This window comes from Nannospalax galili, unplaced genomic scaffold (genome assembly GCF_000622305.1).
Source record: "Nannospalax galili isolate Female #2095 unplaced genomic scaffold, S.galili_v1.0 scaffold1398, whole genome shotgun sequence".
Taxonomy (NCBI): Eukaryota; Metazoa; Chordata; class Mammalia; order Rodentia; family Spalacidae; genus Nannospalax; species Nannospalax galili.
This window is the reverse complement of record NW_008342016.1, coordinates 878,804-897,208: the sequence shown is the minus strand read 5'-3', so window position 1 is coordinate 897,208 and position 18,405 is coordinate 878,804. Positions and strand designations below refer to the sequence as shown.

Sequence of the window (18,405 nt, the reverse complement as noted above, 5' to 3'; positions counted from 1 at the left end):
TCAGCTATGTGCCAGAGCAGAAGATTGTTACTCTATGGGGCCCTGCTGACTGTCTGTCTCACAAAACCCTCCCTTCAAAAGCAGCATGAGCTAATAATCCTATGCTTTGTCCTTGCCCCAGACTGGAGAAAGCCAATGCTATTAGAGTTGCTTTGACTTTACCTCATGTGATTTCAACCTTGCATCCCATCTAGAATTTCTTTTGGGAAAAGGAATATAAAGAATACTTATCTCAAAGAGTATTGAAGGAATTAGAGTCAAGTTTCTACTTTCTGTTTCACTGCTAGGAAAACTGTACTGGAGCCATTCAGCAATTCTTATCTGAGAACTGGAGCTAACAAGTTGATCACTGAAATGGAATTTCTAACATTGTTTTAATTTACTTTCTTGCATATCATTTTGTAAATTAACCAATATCCTTTATAAGAGCAAAGTCAAGTTGATAATTTGTTGGAAACAACACAGAATAGTAGAAAGTTCTGCCAATTTTTAAAGTGGTTTTCCTCACCTTCAGCAACTTTGATAGATAATACTAAAATCTTTCCTCATTTTCTTCTCATTTTTCCCCCCTTGGGAAGAGGAGCTACTGATGTCTTTTTTCATTATTTGTTTTGTTGGTGCTTTAGGTTGGGTTTGGGAGGGTTGAGACAAGGTCTCGCTATGTAGCCCACACTGGCCTTGAACTCATGACAATCTTCCTGCCTCAGCCTCCCCAGTGCTGAGATTACAGGAGTGAGCCACCATGCCTAGCTGTTTCAAAAGCCATGATGTATTTTTGGAGAATAGATTTTATCTGAATCTAGAACCATGTCTGTGTAAACATTATTATGGAAGCATTACCTCGATGGACTGACTTGCAGGAGTGGTATAATATATGTTTCTTGACACCCAATCTAGTGCCAGGCTCAGTGAAGACCCCAGCAGAGACAGAGGTGCAAACACTGTCCTGTTGGTGCCATCTGTCTTCACTCTGTGGATTTCACCCTGGGAAGAAATACAGGAGAGGTGAGCTGACTTGAGGCAGGGACACAGCTCCTACATAGAAGCCTCTTCCTTTCACTACTGCCACTGGCAGCTGTTGTGTTTCCTAATGCTCCTCACACATGGGAAGAAGCAAGCAAAGTTCATTGCTTGAACACTTAAGAGAAAAGCTCATGATACAGAGTCAAAAAAAATTAGAAAAATACAGTGGATCAAAAGCCAGGACTATATTTTGCATAAGGCAGACACCATCAAACAAAGCTCTCCTCCTCTGTTCTATTCTCCTGGTCTTTTCCTCATTCTGGCAGTTTGCTTCCATGAGGAACAAAGCAGAAGGAGTTCTGGAAGCAAAAATTCTAACCAAAGGCCCGAGCTCTAGCCAAGGCTTTCCTGGAATTTCCTCAGAGAACTGTGGCTTTGTCTTAAGTTAGGATCATACGCATTGAATGTTATTCAGAACTTACTGGATTCTCAACCCAATAGATGAATTGCTCTGAGTCATCAAATTCAACATCAAAACCATTCTGAATCCCTGCTATAGGAACCATAGCATCATTGCTCTTCTCCGCAGGATCGAGGGAGATTCCAAAAATTAGATGGTTTCTTACACTCATCAAGAAAGCCTGATCACCTGTGAAAACAGTAGCAGTCAAAATGGATTGTCACTATCCCATGAGCTAAAATAGTATCACAGCAGCAATAACTGTAATGTATAATAGATATGCCATAATTACAGGCCTCCCACAGGAACCTCCACTTCCATATAAGATGCTTTCTGCACGTTTCCAGGAGAAAAGAGTATTTACTTTACTCTTCATTAATTCATTATTTGCACTGACAAACCATCAACATTTGATAAACTTACGCTGGAAAGTTCTGTTCCTACCCACAGACAACCCTAATACTGAACAACTTTGGAAGAGTTGGTTTGTAGAGAAGGGGAAGAAATAAAGTGAAAGAAAATTTGATTTATTCTTACTGAATGGCAACTTGTTGATTGTAAGAATGTTCAGAATATAAAACACTATAAAATGCCTAGTACATATCATAGATTTTAATTAAATCTAATTTATAATCTCATTTGTTATTTAGCCAATTTCTGCCTTCCTCACTAGTTTCCAAAGAAGAGTGATTGTAATTAGTTTTCTACTATTGTACCTCCAGAATATGGCAGAAAGCCTGGAATAAAATATTTTGAATAAATATTTGGAGTTGGGGCTAAAGAAGTAGCAAAGACACTTTGTGCTTGCTTTGTGACCATGAGGCCCTGAGTTCAATTTCTATGACTGTACTCAATAAATATCTAGTCAGTAATGACCACGTGACAGAATGGATGAATATACAGGGTCTCCAAAAGTTCCCCAGAATACCTAACTACACCTGAAAAACTCCCCATTATATTTCAACTAAACACTTATTCAAAAACTGATTTTTTTGCATTTTTACTAATTTATTAGAGTGAGGGAGCACATGCCAGGTGTGCAGCTTGTCTAAGTCAGAGGAGTCAGTTCTCTCCTTCAATCATATAGGTCCCGGGGTTCCAACACAGGCTGTCAGGCTCGGCAGCCATCTTACTTCCCATAAAAAGTGTAGCCCCCATGTCTCCATCTCCTGTTTAAAATGCCTGGAAGATGGGCTGGAGTTTCTAGGCAAGCACTCTTCCCCACAGGAACAACTCCAAAGACTGATTATAAGGCTAATATTAGATGATATCTATGTTTTCAAGGTAACAGTATCAACCTTTGTGTGGTGAAAGAATGCTTTGTATCTAAAATGTCTAAGCTCAAATTAATGTTTTTCTGAAAGAAACAATGTCAACAAGGATTAGACATGTAATAAGTCTCTGAAGAAAATGGCAAATGCCAATCTATTTTGTAAGTATTACCAATAATCAAAACCTTCCATCATGAAAGCATCATTGCACAATGCAATAAATCCTGATGGGGTTTGATCTTCAGCAGCCTCAACTGCAAAGACTATAAACACTACAAACTTCCTACATTCACAATATATTTTCCATTTGAAAAATGCTATCCTTAACCATCTAGTATCAATTTGCCTACAGCAAATTTTTATTAGCATCAAACACATTAACTCCACTGAGAAATGAGCAACTTTTTACATTCCTAAGCAATTGAAATTGATTTTGAAAGAGTTATAGCCATGCACACACTCCTAAAGAAATCTCTTCTCAGCCAGGAACAGTGGCACATGCCTTTAATCCCCACACTTGGGAGGCAGAGGCCGGCAGATCTCTGTGAGATCAAAGCCAATCTGGTCTCCACAGCCAGTTCCAGGCCAGCTATGGCTCCAGAGCATGGGCTGCAAAGTGAGCTTGAGGCTAGCCTAGAAAAAAAAAAAAAAAAAAAAAAAAAAAAAAAAAAAAAAAAAAAAAGAAATCTCTTTTGTATTCTCCAAAGTACTTGACAATAACCTTCCACATATTATTCACTCATAGACATACCTCTAGGTGAAGATTAAGTTGCTCAAATAGTCACTTTTAATATTTCTCACAGAGAAAGCTCTTATTTTTAAGCTATCAGACAATAATATTAATGACACAGACCACTCACCATTAGACCTGGAATATACACAAATGTGAAGAATTTCTACCTGTAAGTGCAGACTTTGAAACTCCTCGTTATCATCACTTGTCAGAAAAGTCAGGTGCAAGACAATTTGAGGTTCAGTCACATGCACAGGTAACAATAGCCCCATACACAGAAACTAGATACAACTGAGGTGCTTAATTAAATCACCCCACCAAGGATACACTCCATAAACACTTGCTGAAGATAATGGAACATGCCATGCTCACTCACAGATGGGTTGAGAGTTTCCACAGCCTCCCACAATTATGACAAGTTCGATCATCAGAGCATACCATACCTTTCACACAATTGACAGAATCATGAGAGAGGTTCCATCCAGAAGGACAAGCACAGGAATACCGCTGAGGCCCCCGTGCAGAGAGCAGGCAGAGGTGGCTACACGCGGCAGAGGCACATGGATTCGGGGCTGTGGGAGAAAGGGCAAATTGCATCCATAAATGGAAAATCTCCCCCAGTACAGTACATGGGGTCCTAATCCTCCCCTGAGCTTTGTGTTTGTAATACTTTGTTACCTTTATTAAGAAGCACAAGAGAAAGGCATGATTCACTCAAGGACGTCAATCAATCCAGTCTATAACCCAATTATGACCAGCCGCTGAGTTATCTAGAACTTACTAGTAAAAATATAACATCTCCTCGTCTGATCTAAAAGCTATCTTTCTGCATTATCATGCAACCGTGATGTTTATCTAGTGGTGTTCAAGTTTTGTTTAGATAACAATCTATTTTTCTACATTTTGGTATATCTCTGTTCCTTAAAAAGAGGGGCTCTGTGTATCACCCTAGGCTCAAAGGATGTTTCTAGAGACTGTTTCTTCTTGCCAGGTGAGATAATTAATCCATTCATTCCCTCACACACACAAGTAAGTTAAGCATTCACTAGATAACCAAACCCCATGCTAAGCTCTGAGAGACCACAAACATGGAGCATCCATTCTAGAAAAGAGGTGAGACTAAATTAATGCACATAGAAAGGTTTTAAGAATGTGAGGATATGAGTGAAGAGGACTTTAAGAATGTGAAGATAGCCAGGCATGGTGGCACAGGCCTATAATCCCAGCACTTGGGAGACAGAGGCAGAGTTCAAGGCCAGCCTGGTCTACATGGTGAGTTCCAGGCCAGCTGGGGCTAGAGGGAGACCCTATCTCAAAAACACCAAAAAAAATTTTAAAAAGTGAGAGCATATTGTGGGGTATTTCAGGTAGGATGGTTGAGGACAGCCTCTCTTTGAAAAGAATCCTAAATAACATGAAGTAATTTCTTTTCTTTTTTTTTTTGGTCTTTTTGAGACAGGGTCTCCCTGCAGCCCCAGCTGTCCTGGAACTCACTATGTAGACCAGGCTGGCCTTGAACTCACAGAGATCCTAGAGACAGAAAACAGGTATTCAAGAAAGAGCAAAAAATTAGTACAAAAGTTCAAAGCTGAGATCTCGCATGGTGTGCCTCTGGACCATAATATAGTCCTGTGTGATGAGCATACTCGACGGGGAGAAGAGGCTGTGTAAGAGGCTGGGAAAGGAAGAGAGCCAGACTCCGAGTGTAAGAAACCACTCGAGAGATTTGAGGAGAGAAGATTATGCAAAATTTTCTCAATCTCAACAGAACGATCCCCACCAAGGCCAAATCTTACAACGTCTGTCCACCCATACACCATGTATGAAGGTGATTAGGGGTGGTCATAGTGGAGTACCTACAAGGCAGTGGTACCATACATAATATGAGACCCAACACCAGGAAGCAGGGATAAAGATCAATGGTGCTATCTGGTTTATATCTATAAAAGGTCACAGAAGTAGTAGCTAATTGCTGATGTGCTGTTGTTGTCTACAAGGTCTGCTTTTCCTATGGTAAATAAAAGCAAGAACAATGCAAGGGCTGGGGAAAGTAGGAGCAGGGTGGACAGTGAAAAAGAAAAACACATTACCCAATGCTAATGAGCTGGGCATGTGCACTTAGCATGCCCAGAAGAAATCCCAGGCAGGCTGCTTCTGGGTCATCACTTACCAGATGGCTGCCTTGAACGATGAACAGCAACGATCCCAAGAGGCCGGCGAACATTATACATTACAACTGTCTGGTTCCCCCCATGCCATTTGTTGGCCTGCATAACCTGAAGAGTACCACGGTCAGTCCAGTACACAGATTCTTCAAACAGAGTCAAGGCATGGGGATGACGCAGAACCTGAGAAGCAGAATCAGATGGTGAGACCTGACCCAGAAATGGAAGCTAGGGTGAATGAGGTAAAAGAGTCATCTAGTCAAGTAGATGGTTTTCTTCATAAAGATGAGAAGTAACTATGAAAGGGAGAAGCTATATGTTGTCCTGAATCCCACAAGACCACTTAAAATAATCTCACATCCAAGTGTCTACTCAGAGAAGGACACTGAGCATTCTTTTTTTTTTAAAGACAGGTTTCCCTGTAGCCCCAGCTGGCCTGGCACTCACTATGTAGACCAGGCTGGCCTCAATCTCACAGAGATCCACGTGCCTTTGCCTGCGCTGGAACTAAAGGCCAGCACTGCCACACCCAGCTTAGGTATTCATTTTTAAACAGAAAATTAAACATGCTCAGAAAGCCAAGGGTTCCATCTGAATCACTAAGTCAGAGGTAAGATATAACTAGATAATCTAGTTAGAGCTTCCTTGGGATCTATTGCCAAGCCTAGCCTCCAGACCTTCTCATCCCTGCTCCTCCAAGGCTGCTTTTGCCAGTTGATTTGTTATGGCTTAGGTATATATCACCTAAAGACCGGGAAGCTCCTCTTGGGGCTTCTTCATATCATAGTAACTAAGCTATGGACATCTTAAAATCAATAACAGCTCTCTGGTAAACTATGCATTTTTTCTGCATTAACAAACTTGTAAAAATTCAACAGAATTCATTGAATAAAAATATGAAATACTTTATTAAGTATTTGACTGATTTCACTGAGAAATATACATCTACCTTATTCATTTTATCAAGCCTGATTTTTCAAGGTATAGAAGCAAAAGACTAGTATCTACAGATCACTTAAATCACATCAGCGATTGTCTTTCTGGACATGACACAATTTGACCATGACTGGATTAAAGTATTTCTTCTCCTGTTAGTAACAGAGGATGGATTACACCATTATTCCTTGTATTGGCCTAATAATACATAGACCCAGAATTAATGTCTTAGGTTTGTTTTGTTTGTTGTTGTTGTTGTTGTTGTTTTTGAGACAGGGTCTCCCTGTTGCCCAAGGGGGCCTGAAACTCACTATATCAACCAGGCCCTAGTTCTTTTTAAGAAAATCATCACTATGGATATTCATTTTCAGTTTTCTACTTGCCTACCACTGTAGTTTAAATTTAGTCTTTATTATCAACTTACCAAATCACTAGCAATCACCTGCCTCCTATGGTGCCCATCATAATCACAAAAATCGATGTAATCCAGATAGGCATCCATGAAGTAGACCAGTCGGTTGGGGTAATCAATAGTTAAACCACAGGGCCAGTAGATCTTGTCTTGAACAATGACTGTCCGCAAAGTGCCATCCATGCTAGCTCGCTCAATGCGAGGGTGATGGCCCCAGTCAGACCAGAACATTAGATGGTCACTAGGAAAAGAGGGACATACAACAACAGGAATGGTAACTGCCACTAAACGTAATGCAATATCCTGGGCTTATTATTTCCTTTGAAAAAACTGTTATCATAATGCAACCATCTGGATATTTGTATCATGTTCATAAAACGTGGTACATTATGACATGGAAATGTCTCGACACCATTCATGCTATTGAAGAACTCACAAACAGGTGATATACAGAAATCCATCTGCCTTTGTTTGTCTACCCTGTCATGTTTTAAACAGTGAATTGATTTATCCCTCTTCAGAGATTTATCATAAATTTCATGGGTATGTAATAATGCACAATGCCTAGGAAGTCAGCATCATACTGAAAATAAACTAGCTTACCATCCTGAAGAAAACAATCTAAGTCACAGAATCTACATAAAACCCAGGAAGGATTTTTCAAAGGTTTTGAAACACATGGGAAACCAGCAGGAAAATTTTTCTTCCTTATACAACTTAAAAAGTATCTCTAGAAAATAGCATGAAACTGAAGCAGAAATAGGTAACCATGAGGCATCACAGCTATGTGACCCATCTATAGGATGTGGCCCACATACAGGATGTTACTACATGTATTAATTGAAACTTAACCATTTAATACTTGCATGACTAAACTAATAAGAGTCTTACCTCATTCTGGGATCCAACACTAATCCCCTTGGGTTAGTTATGTTTTTGCTAATCAACACTGTTCTATGGCTTCCATCAATTTTAGAGACTTCAATTGTTTCCAGAGCATAGTCTGTCCAGTAAAGATTGCGACCTATCCAATCTACGGCAATAGTTTCTGTCACAGAGACACCACTCTCATGTACCTACAGATGAAAGAGAATAAAAGAGAGGGAAAAAAATTAAGGCAAACATGGAAATTATATGAAACTCTGAAAAAGGAATCTAACTTGGGATTAGAAAGGTTCAACTTTCCATGAACCAACAGTAATATTTTACTTTCCAGTAAACCAACAGTAATATTTTCAGGGGACAATATATAGGATTTCAAAACATTAAACTGAGAACTATGAGTGAATTAATGAGTAGTTTCATTTTGATTTCAAAAGTTTCACTTACCCAAGAGGTCCACCCATGTGCTAAGTTGGCAACCTCATAAAACTTACAATATTCATTAGCTGAGGAGCATCTTTATGAAGTGCCAACAACAATGAACTCAAGTTCTACAGGGCAAAGGAGGCATTACAATCAAAGATCAAGAAACACACTCAGGGAAATGGGTCAAATAAAATCAAGTTAAACAACATCTGGACTCTCCTTCACTTTGCTGTATGAAAGCACAAGTCTCAGTGTCATGTGACATGGAATTGCGAATCAGGAATAGGCCTTCAGAGACTACACTTGCAATCAAAACAGCCACAGGTAGGGAGTCCTGAAGGGGCAAGGGAGGTAGGGTCATCTCTATCTGAGGAATAACAACAAATAGTCTCAGGGCAGGGGAGCTGAAAGTCTGCAGAAATGCATACTTACTATTCTCTTGTCTGTTCCATTTTGAAAGGCACTCCAGGTTTTACCCTGATTTAAGTCAGACCAAAAGACACGACCAGTAACTGAATCAAAGTCAAGAGCTACAACATAAGAAGCATCTTGGACCAGTGAAAAGATACTGTGGATCTGGGAAGTGATATTGTCTGCAATAATCTTGTCCTGACTTGCTACAAGTAACAGTAGATTTTCAGACGCTGTCCAAAAAAAAAAAAAAAGGCAAAACTGTCAATGATCTTTAAAGAAAAAAACACTTACAGGGTCTGTTCAATAATATCTAATGCAATACTTTTGGTAACAGAGCATGATTCCAAACTATAGGAATGGGGGAGTAAGACCACAAGAATTAATGATTTCATTCTTAATTCTATTAGCTGATATTCATTAACAAGTAAAATGGATGTTTTCTGAAATCTCTTTCTTCCTTGAATTCTTTCAGTGTGCACCTAGGTATCAATGTGAAACAAGTTATACTTACATTCTTCCTTGTGCTGCTTTTATCATTGTACTTTGCTATCTACTTTAGCAGAGTGTAAGCTTTTCCTTAGCAGAAAGCAAGCCTTAAGTATTTTTATTTTCCCAAAGCTTTTGATTGTAGTAGAGTTCTAACTGTCTGCTAATATTCCTTTTCCCCTTTTCTTTTTAGTAATAAGACACACTACATTTTAGCTTGACCCAAGGCCACTCAGATAGAGACAGCTATAGTGAGCAAATGACTGAGTTCTGACCAAGAGTAAAGTGGTATATCCACTTCCAGGTTACACTTTTTTTTTTAATATTTTATTTATTATTTTTATTTTATGTGTAGAGTGTACTGGCTGCATGTACGTGAGTGGACCCATGTCATGCAATGCCTCGGAGATCAGAAGAGGGCTTCAGATTCTCCTGGAACTAGAATAAAGGACGGTTCGTAGCTGCTATGTGGGTGGTGGGAATCGAACCCAGGTCCTCTGCAAGAGCAGTCAGTACTCTTAACCACTGAGCCATCTCTCCAGGCCCCCAGGTTACACTCTTAAAAGAAAGAAGCTTGCCCTATAGTTTCTCTTCCTAGCCTACTTTCTAAGAGAAGGGAAAAGACTGAAGCAAAATTATTGGATCTTGAATGGAAACCACATGACAATAACAACCTGTCTATCCTCTGATTCGCTATCATCCAGCTTCCTACTTGAAAAGAAAGGTTCTTTTACAACAGTATTTTTTGAGTCAGGGTCTCATCTAGTCCAGGTAGCCTTGAATTCACTATGTAGCCCAGGCTGCCCTAATCCTTCTGACTCCATGGCCCAAGTGCTGGAATTACAGGCATGTGCCACTATGTCCTACAAGAAAGGAACTTTTTGTTTTATCCTCTACTTAGTCACTTTGAAAGAAGCTGGATCAATATTCTAATACCTAGTATAATCACTTCATATAGTAGCAACTGAATTAATATTCATTAAATTTAATTCATTAAGCCTTACATAAAGATGACTAAATGCAATGTAGAAATCATTTTTTAAATTATCTAACCTCATCTAATGTTACGTTAAGTAATAAAAAACATCATCTTCTATTTTATAAAATACCTTAAGATCTTTGGGGTCAAAAGACATTACATAACCTGTCTAGGAGTCTAGTCAGGATGACCTCTAATCAATCTTGACAAATTATTAAGCTCTGAAAGATATCGTTAAATTGGCCAGAGTTAGTTTACTTTTTAAGTTTAATAATTACCTGTGACTTTGCAAGTCCTTCCATCAGGTTCTAATATGTAGCCTGCATCACAAGCACACCGGAAAGAACCTCTCATATTGAAACAGTGCTGGCTACAAAAGCCTGGAATATCACATTCATTTATATCTTCACAGGTCTTAGTGTCATTGGCAAGTTGGTATCCTGATGGGCATACGCATTTAGCCCCAAAGGGCCCTTGAATACAATTGTGAGTGCAACCACCATTCAAATGTAAGCAGCTGTCCTGGTCTAGAATAAAGAGAATCACAAAAGGAAGAAGTCAACAATCCTTGCTTCTTTGATAGATTCTGATGTAGTCCCATGCCATCTTTAATGTGAGGTCCAGACAAGAGCTAAGAGCCAATCAAGTAAATGAGCTCCACAGGCTGCTCAGTGTGTGCTGAGTTTTCTGAGGATCTACTGTCCATTGGACTTGGACCACCATTTTCACTACAACCCTCCAGTATAACTCCATTTAGTGCTATGAGAGAACCTTGGGAAAACATTGCTGACACCAAGAAACCAAATTGTCATTGATAAAGCATACAGAAGAAATTGAACTTGCTCCCTCTAAAATTCTTCTACCCTAACTAGAAATGATAGGATTTAAATGTTTCAGAGAGAAGCTTGGACATGACTAAGTAGAAAGGTAAATGGAACACTAGAGGACACAGATTTGCTAACAGTTCACATGCCTGGGTATGCAAACACCCTCTATTGCCATGAGCATCCTAATATGCAGATAAAAGTCCTAACACGGAACATGCACTAGATGGGGAAGTCACAGCAATTAGGACAATTTGAACACAAACATGACACATGTGAAATCATGAGTCTAAAGTATTTCACAGTCATACCTTGCTGTAGTTCATCTGAGAGTGAGCATTAATTAAAAAGGAAAGAAAGGACAGTAATTAGAATCACATGCTAATCACAGCATTTTAAGCACAGCAAAAACACAAATCCCCAGATTTCATGTTTTATGGCAAGTTCTGATTGAAATTAGAAAATCTTCAAGTTAGAAAAGTTTATGAGCACATTACCAGAGTCATATTTAATTCCACAACCTAATGGCCAGTGACAAAAAAAAAAAAAAAAAGGAAAAAAAAAAAAAACACATACTTGACAACAAAAGCATTTAATGAGAAATATTATCTAGTCATGATTTATTTGAATTTACTTATCCCCTACACAGGTTTGAAGTCATGTAGGAACTCAAACCCTTTGCCCCCAAAGCTATGGAGAGACTGGGACAGTGGTGAGACACACCCAGACTACTGTTCAGAATGAACTGTTGGCCAGTAAACTATGATCAAGAAACTTACTGCAAAGTGGGGACTCATCAGTCCCATTTGGACAATCAAAGATTCCATCACATAGTGCACTTAGATTGACACAGATGCCGTAGCCCGGGCACTGCCACTGCCAACTGGGACACCGGAAGGGCTGCGTAGGGCAGTTCCTCTCATCGCTCATATCTCTGCAGTCATTGTCCCCATCACAGAGCCAGTTTTTGTAGATGCAGTTTCCATTGTCACAGAGGAAATGAGATGAAGAACAGGTCTTGGAGACACAGCCATGGTGCTCATCAGATCCATCGATACAGTCTGGATGCCCATCACACTCCCAAGTGTTGGGGAGGCAGGTACCATCTCCTTGGCACTGAAATTCATCTGAGTGGCACATACCAGGAGGCCTGGTAGCTAGGAGAAAAGGATGTGTACAATGCACTTGAGGTTGCAATTTGTAATCCTTTTTGTGGTCTAGATTCAGAAGGAATTGTCTAAGACAGAGCTAACATCAAAGGCTAAAGTGATAAGTCTTTTTGCATACTGTGGTACATAGAAATATTTATGTGAGATTAGTGGATCTAACAACAAACTAGGCACAGGTTACATAAAATACAAGTACCTGAGTCAGACTCCTGCATTTCTAATGCTTATTCAACCGCAGTTTCAGTAACAGTATTTATCTATGTCTCTACTAAAGAATCACCATAGATTTTCAATAGAGATTAAATAGCTTCGGGTATACTCAGCTTTGTGCATTTAATGTCATTACATTATGATTTTTCCTCAAATAAGCCATATTCAATGTAACCACCACACATTAACTAAAACTAAAGGCAAATACTTTGTAAATTTTGTGCTATTTATCAAGAAATCCGGGAGAAATGTCTTCCCTATTTCACAGGCTCATGCCTGGAGACCTCTGAGACAGCAAATCGGTAGTAATCAGCAGTTCACTGAGAACAAAGATTGCAGCTTGCCAGGTGAAAGAAGATTTATGTAAATGAAGGTATATAGTGGGGGGGGGTATTTTGGTTTGGGGTTTTTTTGGGGTTTTTTTTCCGGTCTTTGAGACAGGGTCTCCCTGTAGCCCCAGCTGACCTGGAACTCACTATGTAGACCAGGCTGGCCTTAACCTCACAGAGCTCCGCCCACCTCTGCCTCCCAGTGCTGGGATTAAAGGTATTGCCCCCCCAATTCCCAGCATTTTTATAGTCTTTTTTTTAACCTTCTTCTTTTTTTTTTTTTTTTTGGTCTTTTTGAGACAGGGTCTCCCTGTAGCCCCAGCTGACCTGGAACTCACTATGTAGACCAGGCTGGCCTTAACCTCACAGAGCTCCGCCCACCTCTGCCTCCCAGTGCTGGGATTAAAGGTATGCGCCCACCAATGCCCAGCATGTTTATAGTCTTTTATTTAACCTTCTTCTTTTTTTTTTTTTTTTTGGTCTTTTTGAGACAGGGTCTCCCTGTAGCCCCAGCTGTCCTGGAACTCACTATGTAGACCAGGCTGGTCTTGAACTCACAGAGATCCACCTGCCTCTGCCTCCCAAGTGCTATACTTCCAAAACACTACTGTCTAAACAAATGTTTAAAGGGTTTAAAGGTTTTTTTTTTTGTTTGTTTGCTTGCTTTCAAATCTAAAATCCAGTTAACAAACAGTAGAGAGAAAAATCATGTCATCCTAGGTCCCTAACCTGTGATCCATCAGATTTACAAATCCTTGAATCCTGGGATTAGAAGGAATTTATTTCCTCTAAACCTCCACAGAAGCTAGCTTATCTATGACATTTGAGGCCCTTGTGACATTTTAAGAGATGTTTAACCTACCTATGAGACTATTTGAAGTGCTCTTGACTTCTAGATTACAAATAATTAGTTGGTAATTAATATCTATATAATCTATATGTTATTGCAGACTCATTGTATTCTCTCTCTCTCTCTCTCTCTTTTTTTTTTTTTGGTCTTTTTGGTCTTTTTGAGACAGGGTCTCCCTGTACCCTCATCTGGCCTGGAACTCGCTTTGCAGATCAGGCTGGCACTACCACACCCGGCTGCATTCTCTTAATACTATGTCTTTGTCTGACTTAGAAAAGCTACACAGTAATATACTAGCAAAAAGTAAAAGGATTCCATGTCTGAAATATGCTGCATTTGTGGTACTTACAACAGCCCGCCTCATCAGAGTTGTCCTTGCAATCAGAAACACCATCACAACGGTATCTGTTGTTAATGCATGCACTCCCATCAGCACATTTGAATTGAAAAGATGTGCAGTTAAATACTAGAACAAAAAACATTTGAGTTTAGTTCAAAGATAAAATGACTACACATTGAGATTTTTATAACTGTCAATGAAAAAATAAAGCAATCCACTTACCACAGCCTGTCTCATCAGATCCATCAACACAGTCTTTGTCCCCATCACAGACATAAGATGGGTCAATACAGCGATGGTCAGGGCAACGAAATTGAGTAGACTGGCATGTCTGTGAAGTTCCTAATGCCATTCAAAAACAAAGCCAAGTAAGTGTATTTCCTGTTCAATGGGTAACAGAGCAAAGAGAAAACATTTCCAATGTGCTACCTAAGTTATCTCAGTTTTTGTGTGTTCAAACTCACAAGATCAGCCAAATAAGAGAACTCAAAATTGGGGAAGGTTATGGAATCAAAAGACTACAGGGCAGAGTCACCTGAGATTAAACCTTGGAAAACAGAAGACATTAAACAAGAAAACACCGTGTGCCTAGCCTAACATGCATTCTGAGTACCATGACTCTACCAAAGTTGAGCAGAGCTGTGCTAGGCAACATGGCTAGCCTACCCATATAGCTAATAACAATGTCAACATAGAATCATGCTAAAAATCAGGGATCTACCTTGCTGTTAATGTATAGCTTTAGAATCAGGCATGCGGGATGCCCCCATTCAGTCCATGAAATGACAGAAAACACAGATTCATAGAATGCAAAAACTAGATGGGAATTTAAAGCTCACCTACTCCAAGAGGAAAGTGTCTTGCCTAGTCCCGCAACCAGTACAAGGATCTAGTTAAGAGAATTCTGCTCCATTTTAAACTAGTATTGCAGTCATGAAAGTAAGCAACATGAAAGAATGAAAACGAGCAATGTGAAAGGATGAAAAGGAAAATCAACAGTCAAATATCTAGATGTTTATAATGCATTATCTTAATTTTTTAATACCTAAAGAGTTGAACTTTTTTTCATGTGTATTATATGTGGGGTGGGGTGTGTGTGTGCATGTTTATATGTGTTGGGGCACACATGTGTGTGAATGTGCACGTGTGTACTCATGCACATGAAGGGCAGAGAATGATGTCAGGTGTCTTCTTCCATCTCTATTTATTGAGGCAGAGTCTCTAGCCTCCTTACATAGCTGAGACTACAGATGTGCACAACCACATCCAGTTCCTGTCTGGATATCTGGCTTAAGAGATAGTCCCTGTTTTGCTTCCATAAAGCTCAATACTATGTAGCCTTGGCTAGCCTGGAACTCACAATGTAGACCAGGCTGGCCTCAAACTCACAGATCTGCCTGCCTTTGCCTCTGCTGGTATTAAATGCCTACAACACCACACGCAGCATAAGCCCAATACTTTTAAGAAAAGTCTAAGGATCCAACATGTAGGCTTGAGCCTTTGTTCTTAGAGACTGATAGAGAGGTTGACAGGAAGAATAGCAGTCCCTAATACACAGCCATAATTGTTGGAGTCAAGAATTCAAAGCCTATTGATTATTCTAATGTATGTACTAAAATGACTAACCCAGAGAAACCAGTTCAAACTCACCACAGTTCTTTTCATCCGATCCATCGCTACAATCATTGTCTGTGTCACAGACCCAGTTTAAGGGGACACACATGTGATTGTCACAGGTGAAGTAGGCCTGCGGGCAGGTGGAAGGAGCTCTGGTGGGGCAGTTTTGCTCATCACTGCCATCTAGACAGTCATTCTGCTTGTCACAGCGCCACTGGTCAGGGATGCACTGTCCTCCATGGACACAAGTGAATGCCGAAGGTGAACAAGAATTATCTATAAATAGCCACAAAGTGATCATGAAACTTTTGATTTTACAGATTTTTATGAATTCTAGCCTATAGTAGCCAAGCTCTTTCCTTCTTTCAATAGAGCATTACACCAAATACTGAGAGATGTGCACGTGGTGCTCTCCCACATCAAGCTGAGATTTGGGTTGTTATGCACTTTTCCAAGTGCATATACTATGTATGCTACATATATATTTAGCATTATGCATGCATATATCAAGTACATACACATATACATTTTCTTAATCCTCACAATACTGTGATGTACATATAATTATCTAAAACCCAGGCTTTGAGAGATGTGGGAATCTTTGCAAGAGTTAAGCTCTAGTTGGTGTAAAAACAAAATGATAAATGGTTTAGAAATTTCAGTAAAATATACAAATGGGCCCTATTATTTTTCAAATCAACCACTCTTCTTTCTCTGTTATTATCATTAGTCTCACTTTAATAGAAATTATTTTAGTTCTCAACTATAGTCTATATTTTTAAAAAACTTTAATTGGAGACTTGGGCTTCTGCAATATTCCTAGAACTTCATGGACTATGCACATGGAGACTCATTTCAGCCCAATTCAGCCCAGTTTTTGACTCCAAAAATGGGAAGAAATATACACGTAAGGTTTTCAAAGGCGGGGATTACAATTCCTTAACCTGTGATGCTCTTCTTTCAGATGCTAAAAGCTATATCCAGTTGAACCCAGGGCCTTATGCATGCTAAGCAATTTCACTATGACCCAGCCACATCCTCAACCCTAATTGAACTTTCTGAGGAACTTATCAAAATGTGACAACTCTATATTACTCCAAACAGTTAATTTCAAAAGAAGTCAATGCTAGAAACCATCTGCAACACTACCTATAAATGATATTGCTTAACTTCCTAAAAGTCTTTGGCATACATATTCAAAAATCTTATAGTCTAAAAAATAGCTAAATGATATTTTCCCATGCACACAATCCATGACTTTATTCTTTTTCAATATTTTATTATTTTTATTTTATGTGTATGCATGTAATTGCCTGCATGTAGGTTAAGTGCACCCATGTTGTGCAATGCCTGCAGAGGACAGAAGAGACGGTCAGATCCCCTGGAACTGGAATTACAGTTGTTAGCTGCCATGTGGGTGCTGGGATTCAAACCCAGGTCTTCTGCAAGAACAGTCAGTGTTCTTATCCACTGAGCCATCTCTCCAGCCCCAACCTTTATTATTTCTAAAGCACACCCCTCTGTTGGACTCATCCCCTCAAGACCCCAGAAGACTGCTACTTACTAAATGCACCACACTGATACTCATCACTGTTGTCAAGACAGTCATCGAGTCCATCACAGCGGAAGTAGTCAGGCACACATTTGCCATTGTTGCAGGCAAAAGAAAAAGAGCCACACTGATCTGTGGGCGGCTCATGGGCTGGGTCTCCCTCACACGTCCTTTGGTTAGACGAAAGTTTCATTCCATAGGGACACCCACACACACGCTGGAAGTTTGGCACAGGGAAGCAGAAGTGGCTGCAGTCGCCATTGGGATGGGTGGGTTGACTGCAGTAGTTAGACCCTGAAAATGCAAACCAGGCAGGTACGAAGCTTGATTTGTGAAGGAAAACGCAAAAGAACCCATTCCAGATCCAACATTGCCAGAAACAAAATCAACCTGCCAAATACAGCATTTAAATATAGAAACGTTCTAAAATGTATACTTCAAACAGAAACTGAAGTCTTACAGTGCTCAAGTATGTGAGTGATGGGAATATGACACTATCAGGAGCTATGTTAGATAGGTACTTACAGAGGAAGGAGCCACCAAATCACATATCTGTAGAGAAACGGCAATGCCACTCACCAGTCTGGATGTCAGCATTATATGCTTTCACATACATTATGTTGTTGATGCCACTTCGAATAACTGTCCTATCTCCACCATCCAATTTCCTGACTCGAATAATGGCACCAAGTCTCCAGTCAGTAAAAAACAGAACATCTAAGAAAAAAATAAGGACAATTAGTATTTGTCATGGGTGACATAAATGCTTTAGGAAAATGCAACAAGTTTCCAATGCTTTTTGTAGTCTAAGAATCATCTGTCATCTGTTTCTATATTCATTTTCCATGATTGACTATTCTCTAGAAATGTTCTTTGGAAATCTATTTCATTGATATCATGGTGCAGGTTGAAGTAGATGCATGTGGAAGTTTTATGATGGCAGTAAGCACCAATTAGGCTTAAACATCCATAAGTAAAAATGAATATGAAAAAACATCTCAGTATTCTATATGGCACTAGATGTGGCCTCTGAAAACTGACCTCTTATCACAACCAAAGAAAATACTTAACTGTGAGAAAGAAACATACCACATCATCTCTAAGGCCACTTACAAGTCCAATACATCCCATAGCCTATCTTCATGAGAATGCCTAATATTTCTAAGAAACTATCAAGAAGGAAAAAGAACAGATCTCAAAAAAGGATCTTCCAATGTATGTTTGGGGACAAGTAAAAATGTCAGCACAATTGTGCACACACCTGCCCCCATACAACGTCACATGGTGCTCAGAAGGCTAAAAAGAAGCAATATTTTTATTCCAACAGTGCTCAAAAGAAAGAATTGAGTCACAGTGAATCTTGTGTATGGTTAGTATAACTAATTAG

At 39.5% G+C, this 18,405-nt stretch overlaps 1 protein-coding gene across 1 annotated transcript in view; it reads right to left on the bottom strand.

The window, feature by feature from the left end:
- Positions 1 to 18,405, bottom strand: part of Lrp2 (LDL receptor related protein 2) — a 172,310-nt gene that overhangs the window by 73,688 nt on the left and 80,217 nt on the right. Inside the window, exons 20-33 of the mRNA XM_008837820.3 lie at positions 17,598 to 17,735; positions 17,031 to 17,312; positions 15,500 to 15,742; positions 14,072 to 14,191; positions 13,859 to 13,975; positions 11,731 to 12,108; positions 10,406 to 10,654; positions 8,681 to 8,892; positions 7,832 to 8,016; positions 6,953 to 7,181; positions 5,598 to 5,775; positions 3,871 to 3,999; positions 1,446 to 1,612; positions 841 to 984 (exon numbers count right to left, since the gene is read on the bottom strand). Coding sequence (XP_008836042.1) covers positions 841 to 984; positions 1,446 to 1,612; positions 3,871 to 3,999; positions 5,598 to 5,775; positions 6,953 to 7,181; positions 7,832 to 8,016; positions 8,681 to 8,892; positions 10,406 to 10,654; positions 11,731 to 12,108; positions 13,859 to 13,975; positions 14,072 to 14,191; positions 15,500 to 15,742; positions 17,031 to 17,312; positions 17,598 to 17,735 — 2,771 coding nt within the window. The remainder of the gene's footprint in view (positions 1 to 840; positions 985 to 1,445; positions 1,613 to 3,870; positions 4,000 to 5,597; positions 5,776 to 6,952; positions 7,182 to 7,831; positions 8,017 to 8,680; positions 8,893 to 10,405; positions 10,655 to 11,730; positions 12,109 to 13,858; positions 13,976 to 14,071; positions 14,192 to 15,499; positions 15,743 to 17,030; positions 17,313 to 17,597; positions 17,736 to 18,405) is intronic.